Genomic DNA, 22,648 nt, shown 5'->3' on the forward strand with positions numbered 1-22,648 from the left:
CCCACTCTCATAAAAGAAGGTCCTTAAAGCTGTATTCAGGGATTTCCTTGGTGGTCAGTGGTTAACAGACTCACCTTCCAATGCAGGGCGTGTGGGTTTGATTTCTGGTGGGGGAGCTAAGAGCCCACATGCCTTGTGTTCAAAAAATCAAAACATAAAACAGAAGCAATGTTGTAACAAATTCTACAAAGAGAAAAAAATGGCCCGTATAAAAATGTTTTGTAAGATTTATTTATTATTACTTTTTATTTTTGGTTGCTCTGGGTCTTCTTTGCTACACATGGGCTTTCTCTATTTGCGGGGAGCCGAGACTACTTTTCCTTGCAGTGAGCTGGGCTTCAGTAGTTGTGGCACACAGGCTTAGTTGCTTCCAGACATGTGGGATGTTCCCTGACCAGGAATGGAATCCATGTCCCCTGCACTGGCAGAGGGATTCTTAATCACTAGACCACCAGGGAAGCCAGGCCCCCCAAAAATCTTTAAAATAAAAAAAAAAAAAAGATGTTCAGAGTGAGAAGGGGCAGAGCGAGGCTGAGTAAGCCCTCAGTCTGAGGAAGGCAGTTTCAGCAGGGACAGAAGAGCAGGCATTGCTCTCTGGCTACCCTGCTGCTTGCTGTTCCTTCTTCCCCACTAAGGGGAGGGGTCTTTAGTTTGAAATGAAGGAACAGGCAGGGAGCTCACAGGAGAGCTGGGGGTGGAACACAACTGTCTCACGGTGGAGGCTGGAGCCAGTGAGCAGTGGTGGGGGGTGGAGGGTCCTCCTGGAGTCCTGAGAGATGTGTTGGTTCATGAGTTCAGTTAATATTTATGGAGCACCTACCATGTGCCTAGTCCTGTTCCAATGCTAGGATGGAGCAAGGGATAAAACAAAGTCCCTGAGCTCATGGAACTTACATTCAACCATGAGGAAAGAACAACAAACTAATGTATGATCAGTGGGGGTCAAAATAAAGATAAGGAGACAGTGATCGAATAAGTGGTGTTGGGAGAGGGCTGACATTTTAGGGAAAGTGGTCAGGGAAAGCCTCTGTGATGAGATGAGCAGAGAGATGAATGAAGAGATTCAAGGGATTAGATCTGATAGAGTGCCTGAAGAAGGATGGATGGAGGTTTGTGACATTGTACAGGAGGCAGTGATCAAGACCATTCCCAAGAAAAAGAAATGCAAAAAGGCAAAATGGTTGTCTGAGGAGGCCTTACACATAGCTGAAAAAAAGAGAAGAGAAGCTAAAAGCAAAGGAGAAAAGGAAATAGATACCCATTTGAATGCAGAGTTCCAAAAAATTGCAAGGAGAGATAAGAAAGCCATTCTCAGTTATCAATGCAAAGAAATAGAGGAAAACAATAGAATGGGAAAGACTAGAGATCTCTTCAAGGAAATTAGAGATACCAAGGGAACATTTCATGCAAAGATGGGTACAATAAAGGACAGAAATGGTATGGACATAACAGAAGCAGAAGATATTAAGCAGAAGTGGCAAGAATACACAGAACTGTACAAAAAAAAATCTTCATGAACCAGATAACCACAATGGTGTGATCACTCACCTAGAGCCAGACATCCTGGAGTGCGAAGTCAAGTGGGCTTCAGGAAGCATCACTATGAACAAAGCTAGTGGAGGTGATAGAATTCCAGTTGAGCTATTTCAAATCCTAAAAGATGATGCTGTGAGAGTGCTGCACTCAATATGCCAGCAAATTTGGAAAACTCAGCAATGGCCACAGACTGGAAAAGGTCAGTTTTCATCCCAATTCCAAAGAAAGACAGTGCCAAAGAATGTTCAAACTACCACACAATTGCCCTCATCTGACATGCTAGTAAAGTAATGCTCAAAATTCTCCAAGCCAGGCTTCAACAGTACATGAACCATGAACTTCCAGATGTTCAAGTTGAATTTAGAAAAGGCAGAGGAACAAGAGATCAAATTGCCAACATCTGCTGGATCATTGAAAAAGTAAGAGAGTTCCAGAAAAACATCTACTTCTGCTTTATTGACTATGCCAAAGCCTTTGACTGTATGGATCACAACAAACTGCAGAAAATTCTTGAAGAGATGGGAATACCAGTCTACCTTACCTGCCTCCTGAGAAATCTGTATGCAGGTCAAGAAGCAACAGTTAGAACTGGACATTGAACAAAAGACTGGTTCCAAATTGGGAAAGGAGCATGTCAAGGCTGTATATTGTCACTCTGCTTATTTAACTTATATGCAGAATACATCATGCAAAATACCTGACTGAATGAAGCATAAGCTGGAGTCAAGATGGCTGGGAGAAATATCAATAACCTCAGATGTGCATATGACACCACCTTCATGGCAGAAAGCGAAGAACTAAAGAGCCTCTTGATGAAAGTGAAAGAGGAGAGTGAAAAAGTTGGTTTAAAACTCAACATTCAGAAAACTAAGATCATGGCATCCAGTCCCATCACTTCATGGCAAATAGATGGGGAAACAATGGAAACAGTGAGAGACTTTATTTTGGGGGGCTCCAAAATCACTGCAGATGGTGACCGCAGCCATGAAATTAAAAGACGCTTGCTCCTTGGAAGAAAAGCTATGACCAACCTAGACAGCATATTAAAAAGCAGAGACATTACTTTGCCAACAAAGGTCTGTCTAGTCAAAGCTGTCATTTCTCCAGTAGTCATGTAAGGATGTGAGAGTTGGAACATAAAGAGAGCTGAGCACAAAAGAATTGATGCTTTTGAACTGTGGTGTTGGAGAAGACTCTTGAGAGTCCCTGGAACTGCAAGGAAATCAAACCAGATAATCTTAAGAAAATCAATCCTGAATATTCTTTGGAAGAACTGATGCTGAAGCTGAAACCCTAATACTTTGGCCACTTGATGTGAAGAACTGATTCATTGGAAAAGACCCTGATGCTGGGAAAGATTGAAGGCAGGAGGAGACAACAGATAATGAGATGGTTAGATGGCATCACCGATTCGATGGACATGAATTTGCATAAGATCCGGGAGTTGGTGATGGACAGGGAAGCCTGGCATGCTACAGTCCATTGGGTCGCAAGGAGTCGGACACGAATGAGCGACTGAACTGAACTGAAAAGGCCTGAAGTGGGAGCAGGCTTGACGTAGTCAAGCAAAAGAAAGGAGACCCTTGGGCTGAAGGCAGGCGAGGAATCCATATGAAGTTAGGGGTGGGGGCAGGCATGCAGCACTTTGCAGCCATGGGGAAGAACTTTGGACTTGATGCGGAGTGCTGGGCGAAGCCATTGATGAACAGACTTACCACACAAGAGCTGCTGGCATTTGATTTTACCCAAAGGGGTAAAAGGTAAATTATGTAAAGAGAACAATTTGACATCCATGCATGGCAGGTTCCAGAACGGGTTTCTTCATGGGTGACTGTGACCATTTAGGAAAAGATTAAGCTGTGAACCTTGAATAGCAGCCAAACCCTCTCTTCCCACCGCCATTGTAATTGGATGGCCCCAGACAATTTATCTTGATCCAGCAAAGCATTTGGCATTTATCCTTATAAACAAGACAGAAATATGACCTGGATGATAGAGATGCGGATTTAAAATTGAACAATTTTGATAAAGCAGAGGCAATCTCTGTGGGGGCGTCCTAAAGCTCCATCCTTGGGCTACCTGGTATTGTCATGAGTCCTGTGAATGCAAGCAGCAAAGCTGCTTTCACCCTGCAGATGGCTGCTGGCTGAGAGGCAGCTCCAATACAATGGGTGATGAAGCAGATTCAAGGCAGCCTTGACAGATTGTGAAGTTGGGTTGAAACCAACAGGATGAAATTCACCAGGAATGAGTGCTAAATCCTGTGCTGAGGTTGTGGGGGAAAAAATGGTTACATAAGAATTAGACGGGGGAAATATGAATAGATGGAAATTTGTGAGAAAGAAAGAAAAAGGGATAGAGGGAGGGAGGGAGGGAGGGAGAATGAGAGACAGAGGAAGGGAAGGAGGGAGGGAAAGAGAGAAAGAATCAATCAGGTGGTTTTGTTCACAAGCTCATAATTATGTGTCCTTGTCAGGAGACCCAACAGAGGCACCTAACCAGGAAAAACGATTGACTTCTGAGGGACGGGAGTTCCTTGCCCTAAGTGTCCAGGCCCCTTCAGGGCACCATATTGTGAGAAAGCGAAGGTGACAAGCAAGAGAAAACCAGAAGAGGGATACAGATTAGATGAGGATTTGACCAAGTCGAATGATAAGGATGACCAGAAACTGGAAAGAAGGAGAGATTGGTGGGTGCCAGGGCAAGCTTCCAGTGTGGAATTCAAACGTGGGGTTCTAAGCATTTGGTTTGCCCAAGGATGAATATACTACTGGGCAGCGGTGAGCCTCACCCTGAGGGTGAACCTCACCCTGAGTCAACAGCAACATCTGCTATGCTTCAGTAAAGCACCCTTTACATCATTATCTCTTTTAATCCTTACAATAATCCTACAAGGCAGAGATTACCACAACTCTCATCTTAAAGGAAGGCTGTGGAGCAGAAGGCTAAGGAACTTGCTTAGAACTCAAGAGGAGGAAGAAGCTAGACAAGAACCCCGACCCGGGTTGTTCTCAACGGGACTGCGCCCTACCTTCCCAACACCGCGCAGGTTGTTTGTGCGGAGAGGACTGCGCAGTCCTTGACAGTTTTTGGAGACACTTGTGTTGTAAGCAACAGCAAGTCTCCCTGCCCAAATTTTGCACCCAATTTTGAGGGCTCTGGACCTCCGAGAACCCCAGGGGTCGGACCCTATTCGCTACACTCCCTTGCAGCCGGGGGTCTGGGCGCGCAGCAGGGGCTGCGGAGTGGGCTGCGGGCATCGAGGGGGCGGCGCCCGGAGGCCCGCGGGGTGGGGCGCCGCCTGCAGGGGGCGCTGGCGGCGGCTCCGGGCGGAGACAATCGCGCCGAGCGGCCACCGCAGCCAGAGCGGGAGCCCGAGCCGCGCGGAGCGGCGCTGAGCTGGGGCTGAGCGGGGCCGGCCGAGCGGGGCCGGGCGGGAGCCATGGGCCGCTAGGGCCGGGCCGAGCCCCGCGATGCCGCCGCCGAGTGGCCCCAGCGTCCTCGCGCGGCTGCTGCCGCTGCTGGGGCTGCTGCTCGGTGGCGCCTCCCGAGCTCCCGGCAAGTCGCCGCCGGAGCCCCCCAGCCCGCAGGGTGAGTCTTGGCCGGGAGGGGCACTGATCCTGGGCCTGCATAGCCCCCCTACCCCAGATCGGGACCCGCCCGCCAGCCCCTTCTTCGCGGCGCTTGTGAATTGAGGGGTATTCTATTCCCTGGATTTGGGTGGGGGGAGCTAGGCGACCTGGGGTCGTCGCTTACGGGGGAGAGGAGGGAGGGAGAGGGAGACCGCCGGACGGAGGTCTCGGGGAGGCACAATGGGGAGGGCCGGGGTCCCCAGGCTCCGCGCCACCGCCCCCTCCAGCCTTGTTTTTCTCCCTCCTGGTCCGCGAGGCGCTGCTGCCTGAGCCATTGTCTATCGGAGACACCCGCCCAGGGGCGGGCTGGGGCGGGCGCCCGTTCCGTGGCCCCCAGCGGGTTCCTCGCTCCCGATCCCCGCTGGGCTGGGGGCGCAGGCAGCGGCTGCCACCCTGGGCCCAAACGGGGGCTGGGCGCCTGGAGCTGGGTTTGAAGGGGGGAGGGGAGAAGGGGGAGTGGGTGAGGCGGTGGGCGGATTGGCTGCTCGAATGGGGTTCTTCGCCCTGGAGCCTGACAGACCCCGCCGGCCCCCCAGGTTCAGAATTTGGGGTGCACCAAAGAAACGCCGATTGGCCCGTGATGGAGGAGGGGCTGCAGTTGGGGGGCTGTCTGGCAAAAGGGGTACGTTGATTCCCAGCTCGAGGCGCATGGCAGGGCTGTGGTTGGTGGAGGAGCCATGCTGAGCTGGCTAACTGACTGTGGGCAGTGTCGGCTGGAAGGGCAGGTGCCTGGGTCCCTGGCCAGCAAGCCTCCAGCCACTCCTGTCCCAGCCTGCCCCCCGCTTACCCCCTCCTCCTCTTACCTCTCCAACGCAGTGAAGGAGACCCTCCCAGCGCCTCACGGGCCCAGGTGGGTGTGTGAGGTGGGGGCGGGGTTGGCTCCTGCCGCGGGAGAGCTAGACCGTGACTCCCTACCGACGCCAGGGTTCTCAGGGGCGTCCACCCCACCCCAGCCCTGCGTCTGCCTCCAAGCCCCTGACCCCACCACCCCAGCCACTGTCCCCCCACTCCTGCCTCTGAGTCCCATCCCTGCCTGACAAGCTGCTCTCTACTCTTCGCCTTTCCACCAAGGAGCTGGCAGGAAAAGCAGAGGGGTGGGTGGTGTCTGGATGAGGGAAGTAAGGTCCGGATGAAGGGAGGGGGTCGGATTTCCTCCTGGAATGAGGCAGGGCTGAAGCCTGGACAGGCGGATCCTGGGTGGAATGTCAAACTTTGAGGAATGGGGAAGGATCTCCCCGGCCTCAGTCTCCCCTGCTCTCTGCAGGGGTGGAGGCTTTGATGGGTAGGAAGGGGCCCTGTTTTTTCAGGAAGCCTCTTCCTCAAGAGCTGCAGGCCTGAGGAGGGAGCCCAGGGAACTGGCTGGAAATGAGCCAGAAGAGGGAGTTCTCCCAGGTTGCTGGCTAGGGGCCCAGGTTGAGGAGAAAGGGGGACTCTGCTAGGCACCTGCCCGCCCCCTCCCCAGCTTGGCACTGATGCCTCCTCAGGCCTTACCTGCCCACCCCTGTCTTATTCCCTAGGACCCCTCCCCTTTTCTGAGGCTCTGGCCCTTGAACCCAAGGCATTCCTTCAAATGACCATATTCCAGACTCCCAGGTCCCTTCTTCCCAGCTGTTCCATCCAGCTGCTCCTAGCCCGGGGTAGGGGTGGGGAGCCCGCAGGCCCCTCTAGCTTCTCAGAATTCCTGCTGGGTGGTGGTGGGGAGAGGGGGAGTGTGGACAGGCTGTCAGTACCCAGGAGAACCAGAAAGCAGGAAAGGGTTGAGTGCATGCACACCCACCCTCTGAGTTGGGCTCTGGCCTGGGAGGCGAGAGGGAGGTGGGCTCAGGCGAACAGCTGGACGGGATGCCAAGGGCAGGCGTGGCGCTGGCCCTGGGGTTGGCTGAAAGCCTGAGACGAGACACCTGTCGCTGTTGAGTGTCAGGCTCCACCCATGAGGCCCCATGACCTCGAGCCCTGCTGCCCTCAGTTCCGGCCTCGTCCTTCTGTACCTGGACTCTCCGAGGTTTGTGTCCAGCACCCCGCCCACTCCCCCGGGACCCCCACACTGAGGCTGCTGTACCTTTTCAGGCAAGACACCTACTCCCATTCTTAGCAACAAGAGAGGGGTGAGGATGTTCTTGAGGAAGAACTGCGCTGAGTAGGAAGGGGTAGTTAGCGCTGTGGGTCAGAGAGGATGCTGCAGAATCCATGAGAACAACTCTGGCCTGGTCCCTCCTCTGTCAGCCCCTCTGAGCTCAGGACACCTGCATCCTGGCCAGACCATCCTGGGGCCAGGGGCCAAGGTGGCTGGAAAGAAAGACTTCAACTTCGCTTCCCAGCCCCCTCCAAACACTGGTTACCCTTGGGCCTGTGTCGGCCCCCCCAGATCTCCTTCCCCTTGCCAGGGCCCCAGCTCGCTGCCCATCTCCTGGGAGGAATGAGGGCGTTGCCATGGCGACTGACTGTAGCTGACCAGCTGGGAGGGGGCTGGCAGTCCGTGTTAGGGGGAGGGGTCAGGGGGTACTTGTTGGTGCTCAGGGTTTGTGTGAGTCCCTAAATCTGAAGGGAGACAGGCTCATGCTCAGGATTCTGGGAAGAGGGTGAATGATGGGAATGGCCAGCCTGCTGGTGTCCCTTTATCAGTTTTTTTCTTGAGGACCCAAACTCTGCCCGAAGCCCTCTTCCTCCCTTCCAAATGACTGACTCTTGACCGCTCTCCTCTCCGCTCCACTTGCAGATCCCTGGTTGGCCGGTTACTCATCCTTTCTCAGCACTCCCCTCTCCTCTCCCTGACACCACCCCCATAGAGTCCAGTGGTTAAGGATCTGGGTCTAGAGACAGACTCCCAGGTTTGGATCCCAGATCTCCCACTTAACTGTAGGGCAAGAATCTAAACCCTTAGAGCTTCAGTTTCCTTACCTATAAAATGGGCTACAAGCATATTTTATTGGGTCTACTACATCACTGACTGTTAAATACACCATTATTTATTTCATGTGCCAGCGAAAAAGAAAAAAAAAGCTGCCGATTATAATTATGACATCATCAATCCTAGGCACAGCCTGAGTTCAGAATGTTAAAATGTCAAAATGTGCATGTGTTAGATTTGATGATGATATATGCTAATAGTACCACCTACCTCACAGGCAAATGTGAGGTTTACATGAGGGCTCTATAAATGCTGGCATAGACCCTTGTCTAGCCTGGGTCCCAAAGCCACTCCCAACCACAGCCCCCTCTTCTGATCTTGAGCCTTCCCCCAGGCCTCCCATGCCCTCCTCCCTCCTCCTTACTCCCCTCACCCTGTCTTGCCCACAGAGATCCTGATCAAGGTGCAGGTGTATGTGAGCGCGGAGCTGGTGCCCTTGGCTCGGGCCTCAGTGGATGTGTTTGGAAACCGGATGCTGCTGGCGGCCGGCACCACGGACTCAGAGGGCGTGGCCACACTGCCCCTCAGCTACCGCCTGGGCACCTGGGTGCTGGTTACTGCTGCCCGCCCTGGCTTCCTCACCAACTCTGTGCCCTGGCGTGTTGACAAGCTGCCCTGTGAGTGCAGGGGCAGCTGGAGGGGTGGGGAGCAGCTGACCCCATCAGCCCCTTCCCAAAATAGCTCTTGGGGGCGGAGGGGCAGGCTTTCTAGCAGTTGCTGCCTGGGCTGGGGTACGCAGAAGGGGCTGAGGAAGGATGAAGTCACTGGGATTCAGATGGTGGGAGTGCCCGGCCTGGGGGAGGGGGGGCTTTCTCTGAAGCTGACAGGACACCCCTTCTGCAGTGTATGCGTCAGTCAGCCTCTACCTGCTCCCTGAGCGGCCGGCCACCCTCATCCTCTATGAGGACCTGGTTCACATCCTCTTGGGCTCTCCTGGTAAGACTCTCCCTCTCCAGTTCCCTCCTCTCCACCCATTCCAGCCTCCCTTCCCTCTCCCTGACCTGGGTACAGAGTGCTCCCCTCTGCCACAGTTTGGCTGGGTGCCCTTGGGCAAGTCACTTAACCTCTCTGAGCCTCAGTTAGTTCCCTCAGTAAGATGTGAATATTGATAGTATCCATGCTGTCAAATTGAGGTAAGGATTAAATGGCATCAGGCAGGCGAACAACAGCACAGAAGGTGGTCAATAAATGCTTGCTGTTTTGGGGGCTTCTCGTGGTTTCTGTTCTCCCTCTTCTCCTACCATCAGAAATCCCACTTCCTGCCACCTTGTCTTCAGTGGATCTACAAGCACTTCTTGTGCACCTACTGGGTGCCTATGTTTGATACTAGGGTCAATCCACAGACATAGAACACCTATCAAGTGCGAGGCCTGGAGCAATCCCGCAGTGGACCTTGTCCACCCCTAGACTTCCGGTCTCAACCAGCTGATACTTCCTGCAGCCCTGCGCCATGCCAGCTACTGTGTCTGGTGCTGGGGGATAACGGTGAGGAAGAGCAGGCTGGCTCCATGCCTCGTGGAGCTCACTGACAAACAGAAAGACAGAACACTGCCAACCCTGAAATAACTACAGAGTAGGCAGGGCAGTGGAGTGGAGGGCAGCTGCATTCAATGCTGAGAGGACCCTCACGTGGGACCACAGCAGGGTGAGAGGATGGGCAAGGGAGCTGTGGGACAGTGGGCTCATGAGCGGGGAGCAAAGGCACCTTCACTGAAGAGGAATCAAGATTCAGGGGCAGGGACTTCCCTGGTGGTCTGGTGGTTGAGAATCTACCTTCCAATGCAGGGGATGTGGGCTCAATCCCTGGTCTGGGAACTAAGATTCCACATGCCATGGGGCAACTAAACCCATGTGCTCTAGAGCCTTCATCCTGCAACTAGAGAAAGTCCACACACTGAAATGAAGAACCCATGAGCCACAACAAGACCCAGGACAGCGCCCCCCCCCCAAAAAATAGGTGCAGGGGCAGGAAGGGACCGTAAGGGTGTTCTGGTCTGACTGTACAGGAGAGGTGCCTGGTGTAGACTGGTTGACGCAGCCAGGCAGAGGGTAGCTTCCATCTGGCTAGTACTGGGGAGCCAATGTGGGTTCTGGATGGGGTGCCTCCCCTCCCCAATTTATATTCTTAGCTTGAATCCTTGTCCCCACATTACTCTTCTTGTTTGCTCATCTCCTCTCTGATCCTGAACCAGAGGCTTCTAAAATGTCTTTGGAGGTTTCTAAAAGGCCAGAGGAGCCCTTTATTGCCCCTTAGCTGAAAGCCCTCCCACGGCTCCCACTGCTTTCAGTAGAAAGCCTAGACTCGTTCACAAAGCTGGCAGCACCCTCCAGGAGCCTGTGCGCCGCCAGCTGCCTTGCTTGCCTCCCTATCCAGTCACCCGTCTTCCCCCGACCAGCCAGCCGCCTCATGCCCCAGGCCTTCCTCCTCTCAGTCCTCTGAGAAGTCCCTTCCCACTTTCTTTCCTGCTGGAGTCTTACTCACCCTGCATGGCTCCACAGAATATTCCCAAGATGGGCAGGGCAAGCTCCCCTTGCAGCCTGCTATTTCTAGAGGGAGGCAGGATGTAATGGTGAGTGAGGGGGCCTGGTGCCCGATTGCCAGGGCTTCGATCAGGCTCCAGTGACCTTGGGGAAGTTACTGAACCTTTCCTGCCTCTAATTCTGCATCTTTAAACTGGGGCTGATAATAAAGGCACCTACCTCAGGGGCTGTTGTGCTAATTACAGGAGTTAATGTAAGTAACCTGCTTAGAACAGTGGCCAGCATATAAAGCTTAGTAAATGTTAGCTATTACCATATTATATTGGAATTTTATTTATACATTCCCTCTGCTTCAAGACAAACAGACACACACACATCCAAAACCTAAGTTGTCAAATGCAGGAGCCACATGTAGCTATTTAAATATGAATAAATTAAAAATTCATTAAACTTTTTATGGAGGTAAATAAATGCAGCTCCATAGTCCCACTAGCTACATGTCGAGTGTTTAACAGCCCTGTTTGTCTAGTAGTTACTTGAGCGGATTTCAGGTCCCTGCCCCTTCAAAGTTACCATTCTAAGCCTGCCCAGTTCTCTCCCCAAGTTACCACTCTCCCTGGCCTTCCCACATGTTCTGACCCATTGGTTCCCCTTCTCCTTAGATCAGTGGTTTGCAACCTTTCTGGCACCAGGGACTGGTTTTGTAGAAGACAGCTTTTCCACAGATGGGGCTTGGGGGTGATTTCAGGATGATTCAAGCGCATTACCTTTACTGTGCACTTTCTTCTTAATCTAACCCCACTGCTGATCTGATAGGAGGTACTGTCCGTGGCCCAGAGGTTGGGGACCCCTGCCTCATATATTTGCTTTCTGTTCTGGTCTCTGGGGCAGCTTGTCCCTGGCCAGGCCACTGCAGCCCTTCTCTCCATCCAGGTGCCCGCTCCCAGCCCTGGGTACAGTTCCAGCGCCGGGCTGCCCGCCTGCCGGTCAGTTCTACCTACAGCCAGCTCTGGGCCTCGCTCACACCTGCCAGCACCCAGCAGGAAATGCGGGCTTTCCCTGCCTTCCTGGGCACGGAGGCCTCCAGCTCAGGTATGCTGGGTGCCAGCCACGGAAAGGATTCCCACCCCCCGCACCCCGCCGCCACCAGGACTTAGCCCTCAGCCCTTGTTTCCCCTTCCTGCAGGCAACGGCTCCTGGCTGGAGCTGATGCCCGTGGCCGCTGTGAGCGTGCACCTGCTGGCAGGTAACGGGACAGAGGTGCCACTCTCGGGCCCCATTCACCTGTCCCTGCCTGTGCCCTCGGAACCTCGTGCCCTTGCCGTGGGCACCAGCATTCCAGCCTGGAGGTTCGACCCCAAGAGTGGTGAGTGCCTGGTGGGGGGCGGTGCAGGTGCTGGAGTTTGGGGAAAGAAAGTGGGACTAAAGCTGGGGACACTGAGTTTACTGAAAGCCCTGCCTCTCCCAGGGCTGTGGGTACGCAATGGCACGGGTGTGATCCGCAAGGAAGGCCGGCAGCTCTACTGGACCTTCATCTCCCCTCAGCTGGGGTACTGGGCAGCCGCCATGGCCTCCCCCACGGCTGGTGAGAGTTGGGGGGGCGGCAGGGACCGGGGGGGCGGTGGCAGAAGGGGAGGCGGGGAGAGTGGACTCCTTCTGAATGGCAGGAGGGACAGCCACCCCTGGGAACACTAAGCCCTCGCCTGGCACAGGGCTGGTCACCATCACATCGGGCATCCAGGACATCGGCACCTACCACACCATCTTCCTGCTCACCATCCTGGCAGCCCTGGCCCTGCTCGTGCTCATTCTGTTGTGTCTGCTCGTCTACTACTGTCGGTGAGTGCCCCCCACCTGCTCCCACTGCCTCCCGATGCCCAAGCCTCCTCATTCCAGCCATGGCCTGAGGCCTGCTCCATGCCTGGTCTTGAGCCAGGTGCTGGGGCCCCAGAGATGCATAAAACACCACTGAGATTCTTAAAGGCACTGCCAGGAAAGCCCTGCATATGCATATGCATAGGTAAAGCTGGAAAGACTGGTGGCTTCATAAGTGGGGGGAGAGGAGGCAGGAGCTGCAGGCCAGGCCCCTGCAGAGACCATCTGCAGCTGCTTCTACCACCCCGGCCCCCACTTCCAGGGGACCTGAGGCCACACAGGCCCCTGGTTGGCCTAGGTTCCTTCCCGGCTCTCACTGCACCTGCCATGAACCACGGAGTGCGGTTTACCCCGAGGGGGGACCCAGATGGATACTGCTGCCTGCTGGACCCCCCACAGACACTCCAATTCTGTCCACAAACCTCTCCCAGGTCCCACCTGGGCTCCCCAACCTCTCTCCTGAGTACCAAGCATTGTTAGGACCCCTCCAACTATACCCACCCCCATCTTCCAACTTCGGGGTCAGGGACCCCCACCCTTTCCTGACACCCCGATCTGCCCCCCGTGTCTCCAGGAGGCGCTGCCTGAAGCCGAGGCAACAGCACCGCAAGCTGCAGCTCTCCGGCCCCTCTGATGGTAACAAACGAGACCAGGCCACCTCGATGTCCCAGCTCCACCTCATCTGTGGGGGACCCCTGGAGCCCGCGCCGTCGGGGGATCCCGAGGCTCCACCTCCAGGGCCCCTCCACTCCGCCTTCTCCAGCTCCCGGGACTTGACTGCCTCCCGGGACGACTTCTTCCGTGCCAAGCCACGCTCCACCAGCCGCCCGGCCGCGGAGCCTGCAGGTGCCCGCGGGGGCGAGGGCGCCGGGCTCAAGGGCGCCCGCTCCGTCGAGGGTCCCGCCGGGCTGGAGCCAGGCCTGGAGGAGTACCGGCGGGGGCCCCCGGGGACCCCGGCCTTTCTGCAGGAGCCTCCCTCGCCGCCGCCGCCCTTCGAGCACTACCTGGGCCACAAGGGGGCGGCCGAGAGCAAGACCCCCGACTTCCTGCTGTCGCAGTCTGTGGACCAGCTGGCGCGGCCGCCGTCGCTCAGCCAGGCCGGGCAGCTCATTTTCTGCGGCTCCATCGACCACCTTAAGGACAGCGTCTACCGCAACGTCATGCCCACCCTGGTGATCCCCGCGCACTATGTGCGCCTAGGCGGCGAGGCGGGCGCAGCGGGGGCAGGCGAGGAGTCAGCCCCACCCGAGGGCGCGGCCCCCGGCCCCGCGCGCCCTTTTCCCCAGCCCGACCCCCAGCGCCCTCTGATGCCGGGCCACACGGGCGCGGGGGTCGAGGGCGGCGGGGGTGGCGGTGGCGAGGGCTGGGGGAGTGGGCGCTCGGCTCCGGTCAGCGGCTCGGTCACCATCCCGGTGCTGTTCAACGAATCGACGATGGCGCAGCTCAACGGGGAGCTGCAGGCCCTGACCGAGAAGAAGCTGCTCGAACTGGGCGTGAAGCCTCACCCGCGCGCCTGGTTCGTATCCCTCGATGGGCGCTCCAACTCGCAAGTGCGCCACTCCTACATCGACCTGCAGGCGGGCGGCGGCGGCCGCAGCACGGACGCCAGCCTGGACTCGGGCGTCGACGTGCACGAGGCGCGGCCGGCGCGCCGGCGGCCCCTGCGCGAGGAGCGGGAGCGCACCCCGGCGGCCGCCCCGCCGCCGCCGCCGCCGCCCCCGCCGGCGCCCCCGCGCCTGGCGCTCAGCGAGGACACGGAGCCAAGCAGCAGCGAGAGCCGCACGGGCCTCTGCTCCCCGGAGGACAATTCGCTGACACCGCTGCTGGACGAGGTGGCGGCGCCCGAGGGCCGGGCGGCCACGGTACCCCGGGGGCGGGGCCGCAGCCGCGGGGACAGTTCTCGCAGCAGCGCCAGCGAATTGCGGCGCGATTCGCTCACCAGCCCGGAGGACGAGCTGGGGGCGGAGGTGGGCGACGAGGCAGGCGACAAGAAGAGCCCGTGGCAGCGGCGGGAGGAGCGGCCGCTCATGGTGTTCAACGTCAAGTAGCGCCCGGCCTGGCGCCGCCTCCCGGCCGGCCCCCGCCCCCTCCGCCCGGGCCCGCCCCCAGGGTGCGCGCTCCGGGAGGCCGCGGGGGCCCTCGCCCTTAGCCCCCAGCCCCGGCCTGGAAAGCCCGGGGCCCTGCGGAGCTGTCCGGTGGTATGTGCTGGGTAATGTCTTGGGAGGGACCCGTGTCTGCCTCTGAGAGGGAGGTGAGGGAGGGGGGACTAGACCCCCGATGGGAGGTGCTGGGGAGGAGGGCTGGGTGGGGGGAAGCAGTGCCTGTATAAACGTGGCTGTACATAGAAAGCTCTATCGTGGGAAAGCAGGAGGGGCAACGAGGCCTCAGCGGCTAGCCTGAGGGCCGGGAAGGGAGGGGGCGTTCTAGCGGACCCCTGGGAGGGGAGGGGGTGCTGCTTGCTGACTAGCCCACCTCTGGGCTGCGATGTCACAGGGCTGGAGGCTGGGGCGGCTCCGGGGACTAGGGAGTAATGTGATGGGATCGCTGTGGGCAACAGCAAATATAAAACTGGTGAGATGAACTGCTGTGTGTCTTTCTGTGGGGGTGGGGGAATGTGGACACTGGATGGGGACCCTGGCTCAGGGGCCCCCCGGGGGAGGGCAGGCAGGGTGGCCAAATCAGACACTATTAAGAAAGTGTACAAACTTTATTGCAGCACGCACACGCACGCACACATACACACGCACGCACACCCGTGGATAGGAAGAGCACCTGGCCACAGGGTTGACAGAAATTGGGGGAGGGGATGGCAGCTTGAAACGTGGCTTCCGCCACAGCCCCGCCTCCACCTTGGCATAGGGGAGGCCTTAGATTCATGCCCCACCTCCCAGGGCGATGGGGGAGTCAGAAGGGGGTCTGGGAGAATGTGGCGGGGGGAGAGGTGCTGGGGAGGCCTGAGCAGTGGGGACCCTCTGAGCAGGGTCCTGAGGGCTGCCAAGTCAATCCTCAGGCCCCCTCACAGCAGCTGTCTCGGCCTCGGGTCCCTCCAAGGAGCGTCCCAGCGCAGGGCCTCCTGACGTAAACACTTGGTCCCCCTGGCTCCGCAGCGGAAGCCACGGGGGCAGCAGTGACGCCTGTCCGCACAACAGGTGCCCTTGATGGTCAGAGTAGGGGGCGAGAGTTGGACGTGGCAGGACCCAGCCCGGGCCCTTACCCAGCCCCAGGGCGGGGGGCAGCACTGACCTGGCGGTAGGGGCAGCAGGCCCAGCCCCCTCGGCTGTCTGCGCAGCAGGTCTGGTTATCACGGCAGAAGTGCCCCGCCCCACACGCCACGTTCCCCACGCCCACAAGAGGGCCGCCGGCCAGGCGGAGGGCAGGGTGCGCAGAGTCCACCTCCTTCTCACAGGATCGGGCCTTCACGTTGCAGGTGTAGCCAGCGGGGCAGCAGTGCTGGCGGTCCTCACAGCACACAGCCTGCGGGGGACAGAGGGGCCTCGCACTCTCACCCCCACTAAGGGGCCCTCCCACCTGAGACCGGGCCCCCCTGTCCTGACCAGGAGTGGGCAGGTGGACACTCACGTGCGGCAGCTGGCAACAGGCCCAGGCCCCCCTCAGGCTCGGGCAGCAGGTCTGCCCTACGGGGCAGCTGGTGTGCTGGTCACAGCCCGTGTCTCCGGGGTGGGACGGGGAAGCCCGGCGGGCAGGCACCTTGTCCAGTCCGGTCAGCACCTGGTTCCCCCTTTTACAGTGCCCTCCGGCCACACACGTGTAGCCCTTGGGGCAGCAATGCTGGTGGTCCGAGCAGCAGACAGCCTGGGAAGGCGGCAGGAGAGGGTGGTCTAGGCAGCTACTCTGGGCCGGAGCGCTGAGCCCCTGCAGCCCCCACCCTGCCTCTCCTGCTGGGCTCCTCCAGCTGGGCATGACTGTGACTGAGCTGGTGTCCCCCATGGGCTGGGTAGAAGGCAACAGGAGCCTGGCCATGTGCCCAGGCCAAGACACTGCCCCTCTCCCCAAAACTATCCCCCCGCCCCATGCACCTCTGGGGCAGGACAGCAGCCCCACTCCCCAGACGTGAGTCGACAGCAGGTGGTGGAGGAAGGACAGCTGTTGACGTTATCACAGGGGACGTCACTCTCCATAGCTCCGTGGTCCGGCAGGCTGAGGTGGGCTGGGACTTTCTCCATCCACGGCACCCGGTGGGTCCCGTCTTTACACACACCCTTCTCTGTGTCACACCGAAACCCGGACGGGCAGCAGTGCACGTGGTCCTCACAGCACACAGCCTAGGGCGGAGGGAGAGGGGACGGTGGGCCTGGGGGGGACTGGCTGGCGGCCACCCTCTGCTCAGCCCGGGCCACTCCCCACTCCTCGGTACCTGCACAAAAGGGCAGCAGCCCCAGGCCCCGGACTGTAGGCGGCAGCAGGTGTAGTCGTCTGGACAGCTCACCTCCATGTCGCACTTGACATCCTGCACTGTGAGAAAGGTGAGGCAGCGGGTCAGCAGGGGCACTGGGGACCCTTGGGGGTGCCCTCCCTCTGCCAGCTCCACAGTGAGAACCAGATGCAGAGGAGGGAGGGTACGGCTCAGGCCACCCCAGCAGTGATCCTAAGGCGAGGCCCAGTGGGGACGGAAGGGGACTGTCCCTGCTTTCAGCCCCTCCGTGCATGCGGCCGTCAGTCTCCACACCCGTGGTGTAGGTAGAATGGGGTCTGCGGTCTCCCCCAGTACCTGTGTGTGCGGGCAGCTTGGTGAGGAGGTCCGTAGCATTCTCCTTGGAGAGGCACTTACTGTGGGTCAGGTCACACACAGTGTTCTGCGGGCAGCAGTGCAGGTGGTCGGAGCAGCAGATGGCCTGGGTGAGGGCAGGGTGGGTCTTTGGGATTTCCAGTCTCCCTGGTTCAGGGAGCAGCCCGGCCGACAGCAGGCACTACCCCAAGTCTACCACTAGGCGGTGGCATGAGTGCTGAGCAGTCAGGCTCCCAGCTGCCAGCCAGCCAGCCCCACCCCCTGAAGTCACTGCCAGGTAGGTAGGTGGGTACCCAGGCCAGGTGAATGCCGGCACACAGTCCAGCTGACTATAGCCCCTCACTTACATGGGGCATTGGGCAGCAGCCATACTTTCCAGTGGGCAGCTGACAGCAGGTAGAACCATCGGGGCACTGGGACCTTCCATCTGGGCATAAGATCACTGGAAGGGGAGAGAAAGGTGAGGGGCAGCCAGGGTGGAGGGGACAGTCTCTCCAGCTCTCTCCAGCAGGAGTTAGAAAAGGCCTCTCTTCACCCCAGACTCATACCTCCTTACCTGAACTTTTAGTCTTGTGTGCAGGCATCTTCTTAGCCAGGGGGTGGGTGCCTGTGGCTGAGAGACAGCGGCCATGAGCCAGGTCACAGGACGTGCCATGGGGGCAGCAGTGTATCTTGTCTTCACAGCAAGAAGCCTGAGAAGAGATGGCCCTGTCTCTGTCTCTGCTCCCTCCATCCCTTCCTCTGCCCACACTGCCTTCCCTCGCCACCCTCCATCTTCCCGAAGTTGTACCTGGGGCATGGGGCAGCATCCCCAGGAGCCATCAGGCATGGTGCAGCATGTGGAGGAGTTGGGGCACTGGAACTGTTTGTCGGGGCACTGGACGGCATCCAGGGGCTTGGTATCTGTAGACAGGATGACCCAGGACTCCGCCCAGTCAGTGACGGTCATTCCCCCCATCACTCAAGGAGCTGCTGGCACCAGCGCCTTCCAGCCCAGCTACAGGAGGATTCAGGGGCTGGCACTAGAGCTCAGGGCTCCCCTGGCTCTCTTAATCCACTCTCCCCCAGGCCAGTCCTTGTACCAGCAATATGCCACAGGGCAAGGGCATCCACTGACCGGGTATGCATCAGAAGCAATATTGTAGCAAATTCAATAAAGACTTTTAAAATGGTCCACATCAAAAAAATCTTAAAAAAAACAGTTCAGCTTGGCCTATCCTCACCCCCACAGTGCTTGGTTCTGGGCCTGGGGTCTTGCATTCTCTTCTGACCCCTCCTCACCCCTCTGTCCAAAGCAGGGTGTGTGTGTGGGGGGTGTTGCTTAGTACAGATGTCATACAAATGAGGGCACAAAGGCAGGAATCAAGGTCACTCTGCTGGCTGGGCTCCTGGATGCTCCAAATTCTTCTGCTCCCACCTCCCTGCCCTCCGCCTCCACCTCTGCCGCACCTGATCTTTGGAAGCAGGACCGCCCATCAGCGCTGCAGTGGAAGCCCCGGGGGCAACAGTGGCGGCCATCCCCGCATGACACAGCCTATGGGACACAGAAGCGCCTTGGTTACCGAGGCCCATTTCCCTGGGGGGGTGGGAGAGTGCAGGAAAAGTGTAAATGCAAACCCAAGCTTCTCTGTAGACCTAATGGCACCCTCACCTCTGGGAACGGGCAGCAGCTGGAGGTCCCCGAGACAGTGAGGATGCAGGAGTAGCCAGGAGCACAGTGGCCGTTGGCCTGGCAGGGTCGGCCCAGACGCTGGCTCAGCACGGACGGCTGCTGGTCCTGGGAAGCGAGATGAAGAGATAAATTGAAGGACCCGAGCGAGCCTGGCCCGCTCCTCTGGCCAATCCAAGAGGCCCGATCCCAGGCTTCCAGCTCTTTGCCTGGGCCGTAGGGCACTCACCGGAACAGGATTGCAGCAGCTGTAGGTGGCTCCATTAGAGTCCAGGCAGCAGGCCACAGGGCAGAGCTGACCGTCTGGGCACTGCGTTCCAGCCACCAGCCCTGTCACTAAGGCCACCCAGCTCACCAAGGTCCACATGGTCCACCTGCAAAGTCCCAAGAGGCATTTGGCAACTGGCTTAAGCTGAGGCCACCCTTGATTCTGGGACCAGTCACTCCCACCTGCCGAAGGCCCAGGACCGCCTGAGCCTCCACAACAACAGCCTGTCCGGGCAGGAAGAAAGACAGAGGGCTTGAGGCTCAGCTTCCTACGTGTGTCCTGTGCGGGGTCACACAAGCACCAGCGAGTGTACACCTATACGCATGAATGCTCACATGAGTGTCTGAATCTGTGTCCCCAGTATGTGGCCTAACTGTTGAATCTCTGTGGCTGAGTGTGTGCAGATGTGGGTATGTGAGAGTCCGGAAGATTTGTGGGTTTTGTGGGCCTGAACTGTGGGGACGTGAGCCACCTCCATGGGGGTGGGAAAGACATCAGTTGCCCAGAAGACAGAACTGAAGTCTCCCCCTTGAAGAAAAGGCAGGGTTTCACTTCCCGAGCCAGCTCCTCCAGTTGCCTCCTCACCCAATGCTGTGTTCATACCTGCCCTCTGCTAAGGCCTGTTGACAGGGGAGGGGAGGTCACATGACGACATGAGCAACCACGGGGTTGAGAAAGTTGTGAAAAAGGAAGTATGATGTTGACGGAGTCTGGGCTGCCTTCCCCAAAGGTCAGCCACCACCTGCCCGCTGACTGTCCCCTCCCCATCCAAAGGAGACACACAGGCTTGGTCAACCTTTGGGACACCTGTGTTCCTTGGGCCCCCAATATCACCAGGCCCTTTCTTTGTTTAATTTTTTTTTTAATTAAAAAAATCTGGGGGCATGCCCATGCAACATGTTGGTTCTTAGTTCCCTGATCAGGGATTGAACCCATGCCCCCTACATTGGGAGCTCTGAGTCTTAACCACCAGACTGCCAGGGAAGTCCCACACCAGGCCCTTTCAGGATCCTCAAACATACCCACCATGCTTCCCCTCTTCCTCTCCCTATCCTGGCGCAGAAACCCAGCTGCCTGTAGACAGCCCATGTGTGCCCACCAGGCTGCCATTTGCATCAGCAGAAGGAAGCAAGTCTCATTCTCTGAAGGGGAGTGGCCTTTCACTTCCTGAACAACTCTTCCCCCAAGCTCAGCCAGCCCTGCTAGTTCAATGGGGCAGGCCCAGGAGATCTTACCCTGTCTAGAGGGGCCAAAACAGCCATGTGTGCTGAACCTTTTAGGAGCCAGTGACAACATTCTATGTTATTTTCTTTTTTTTCCTGTAACAACCATCCAAAATAGGAATTATTACCTTTAATTTTCTAAGGAGGGAACTGAGGCTCAGAGATAGGAAGTAACCCGCCCATATCATATATCAAGACACAGAGATGACAGGCTCTGATGGCACCAGAGTATATTGGACCTGGGTTCACAAGTGGCACCATGGACAGTGCCTGGGACTGGACCCCAAAACCCAAGGAGGATAGAGGCCTGGTGTCCAAGCAGAGAAGAGGGATAGAAATGTTTCTCTGGGCAGGTGGACTGGACCAAGACAGAAATGTGGGGTACAGGGGCTGCCTGGATACTGCACATGAGTGCTAGAATGAAGACCTCAAAAGTTGCTTCCTGTCTCTGGGCCTCCGTTCTCAGTGAGTCTATGTGTGGACACTGCACACTTTGTGTGGCAGGGAATAGCACACACAGGGTCACTCACATCCTCTCTCCCTCACCTGGCTTTCCTCACTGCCCTCTCCCCAACTCAAAGACCATCCCCAGGAGATCCCCTATACAGGTGAGGCTGAAGAAGGCTGGTCCTGGACCTCAGCCCCTTTCACTCTCTTCCCCAATGCCCGCAGCTCCCTGGAAAGGGAGCTGGCCGCCCTGCTTTTTAGGAGTCCAACCATAACCCTCCACAGGCTCGCTGGGCTGCCCTGGCCAGGAGGAATGTCTGTCTGCACACATCTCTGACTACTCAGCACCCTAGTGATTCATTTAGGTACATCCTTCTTCCTGGGTATCCTGAGGTTCGGAAGTAGTGTACGCTTCTACTGAATACACATGCACGCGCGCGCGCACACACACTCAGGACCAGAATGGGGAAGAGGGAACCCAATTCATCTCAGTAGGGTTCCAAGAGGTGACCTCTCACCCCCACCGACACTGCCACTACACAGAGGGAGGACAGGAGCTTCTTCAAGCCCCCAGCTCCGTCATCTTCCACTAGGTGGCAGCCCCCCACTTCGAGTGCCAGGAGAGAGATTTCCCAAAAGGTGAGCCAACCCAGCAGCGGAGAGAGCAGGAAAAAGTGGCCGGGGGAGACGGAAGTTAGCTCGTCCCACCCCTCCACGAGAGGAAGTTAGAGTCAGACACAACCCAGGGGTTCAATCACCACTCCCAAGTCCCTACTGTCTTTGAGGAGGCCAGGGTCTCAAGCCCCACTCCCAGCTCTCTGAGATCGGGGGCCAGGGGCGGGCGCCTCGCTTGCTCCCAGCCGCCGCGGGGACTACCCACCAGCACCACTACCAGCACCTGCCGATGGGGGCGGAGTCGACTCGAGAACAGAGTGATCTCTGCGTTGGGAGAAGGGGCTGCAGCTTCCAGGGGTGCTGGAGAGAAAGAGCCCCTTCTAATGGGGGTCACTGCAATTACTGTTTATTCCCACCACCCATAAAACTCCCTCCAGTGCATCGGAGTTTCTATAAGGGAATCTTTTTTTGTATCCCCGCTGAAACTCCAGAGGAGCCCCATCTCCCACGTCCCCCAGGCTGGGCCCCTGGGAAGGAGCAAGCGAAGTCCACCCTCCTTACCTGCGTCGGGGTCCGCGATCGCTGGTTAGCAGCAGTCAGGCAGCTCATCCACTTGGGCCACTCGGCTCGATGGCCCACCCACCTCAATTTCCATTGGTCAGCTGTCCGGGATGTCGCACTCCCATTGGCTACTCGTCGACGTAAAGGCGGGGCCAACCTGGAATCCTGTGTGTCTTTTCCTACTCAATTCACTCTCCTCCCTCCTTCCTCTCTCTCCCCAACCCCCCATTTCTAGGGATCATGTGATTGGGGAATCATGTGACGCCCTGGGACGGCTCAGCCTGTTTGCGGGTGCCCGCCGCCTGCTGTTGACCCATCCCGAGGGTCAGCTCCTTTCCGGGGACATTGAGAGCCAAGAGATCTGCCCCTTTAGTGGGTGCGTTCAAGAGCGTTTAAGGGGTGTCTCCTGGATTTAGAACATTTGTCTGTATTCTCTTCATCCCATGAAGATTTAAGGCTCGGCAGCCGGGCCCCAAAGGGGACTGAAGGAGAGTTGTGAGGGCAAGGATAAACAGACCTCGGGTCCTGTCCTCAAGGTGCTCACAGCAGAGGGTGGGGTGGGGGTTGGAGAATCGTGTTCCAGGTGCTCCGGGGTGTGTAGAGAAGAGGTATTGGTTAGATCTGAGCATGAAAAAAAGATTTAATTCCACCTTGGGGGCACTTTTTGGAGCTGAGTCTGGGAAGAT

The 22,648-nt window shown here is 57.5% G+C and overlaps 2 protein-coding genes across 4 annotated transcripts; one reads left to right on the forward strand and one right to left on the reverse strand.

Moving 5' to 3' along the window:
* Positions 1–4,844: 4,844 nt before the first annotated feature.
* Positions 4,845–15,013, forward strand: FAM171A2 (family with sequence similarity 171 member A2). Of its 2 annotated transcripts, XM_070479666.1 has the most exons (9): positions 5,061–5,127; positions 7,885–7,996; positions 8,466–8,693; positions 8,920–9,012; positions 11,491–11,649; positions 11,744–11,923; positions 12,026–12,142; positions 12,270–12,396; positions 13,007–15,013. In XM_070479666.1, exons 3-9 carry the CDS (start codon positions 8,549–8,551, stop codon positions 14,478–14,480), a joined length of 2,295 nt encoding a protein of 764 aa, XP_070335767.1. In that variant the 5' UTR covers positions 5,061–5,127; positions 7,885–7,996; positions 8,466–8,548; the 3' UTR covers positions 14,481–15,013. The 2 variants fall into 2 exon arrangements, with proteins under 2 accessions (XP_020729098.2, XP_070335767.1); XM_020873439.2 differs by lacking the exon at positions 7,885–7,996 and having other exon boundaries at positions 4,845–5,127.
* A 111-nt stretch (positions 15,014–15,124) lies between these two features.
* GRN (granulin precursor) lies at positions 15,125–22,070 on the reverse strand. Of its 2 annotated transcripts, XM_020873473.2 has the most exons (14): positions 21,963–22,055; positions 21,667–21,761; positions 19,078–19,222; positions 18,831–18,956; positions 18,629–18,713; positions 17,970–18,082; positions 17,736–17,871; positions 17,527–17,621; positions 17,162–17,285; positions 16,808–16,905; positions 16,470–16,715; positions 16,012–16,245; positions 15,676–15,906; positions 15,125–15,586 (listed from the first exon to the last, which is right to left on the reverse strand). In XM_020873473.2, exons 3-14 carry the CDS (start codon positions 19,213–19,215, stop codon positions 15,449–15,451), a joined length of 1,764 nt encoding a protein of 587 aa, XP_020729132.1. In that variant the 5' UTR covers positions 19,216–19,222; positions 21,667–21,761; positions 21,963–22,055; the 3' UTR covers positions 15,125–15,448. The 2 variants fall into 2 exon arrangements, with proteins under 2 accessions (XP_020729132.1, XP_020729131.1); XM_020873472.2 differs by lacking the exon at positions 21,667–21,761 and having other exon boundaries at positions 21,963–22,070.
* Positions 22,071–22,648: the final 578 nt, after the last annotated feature.

This window comes from Odocoileus virginianus, chromosome 17 (genome assembly GCF_023699985.2).
Source record: "Odocoileus virginianus isolate 20LAN1187 ecotype Illinois chromosome 17, Ovbor_1.2, whole genome shotgun sequence".
Lineage (NCBI taxonomy): Eukaryota > Metazoa > Chordata > Mammalia > Artiodactyla > Cervidae > Odocoileus > Odocoileus virginianus.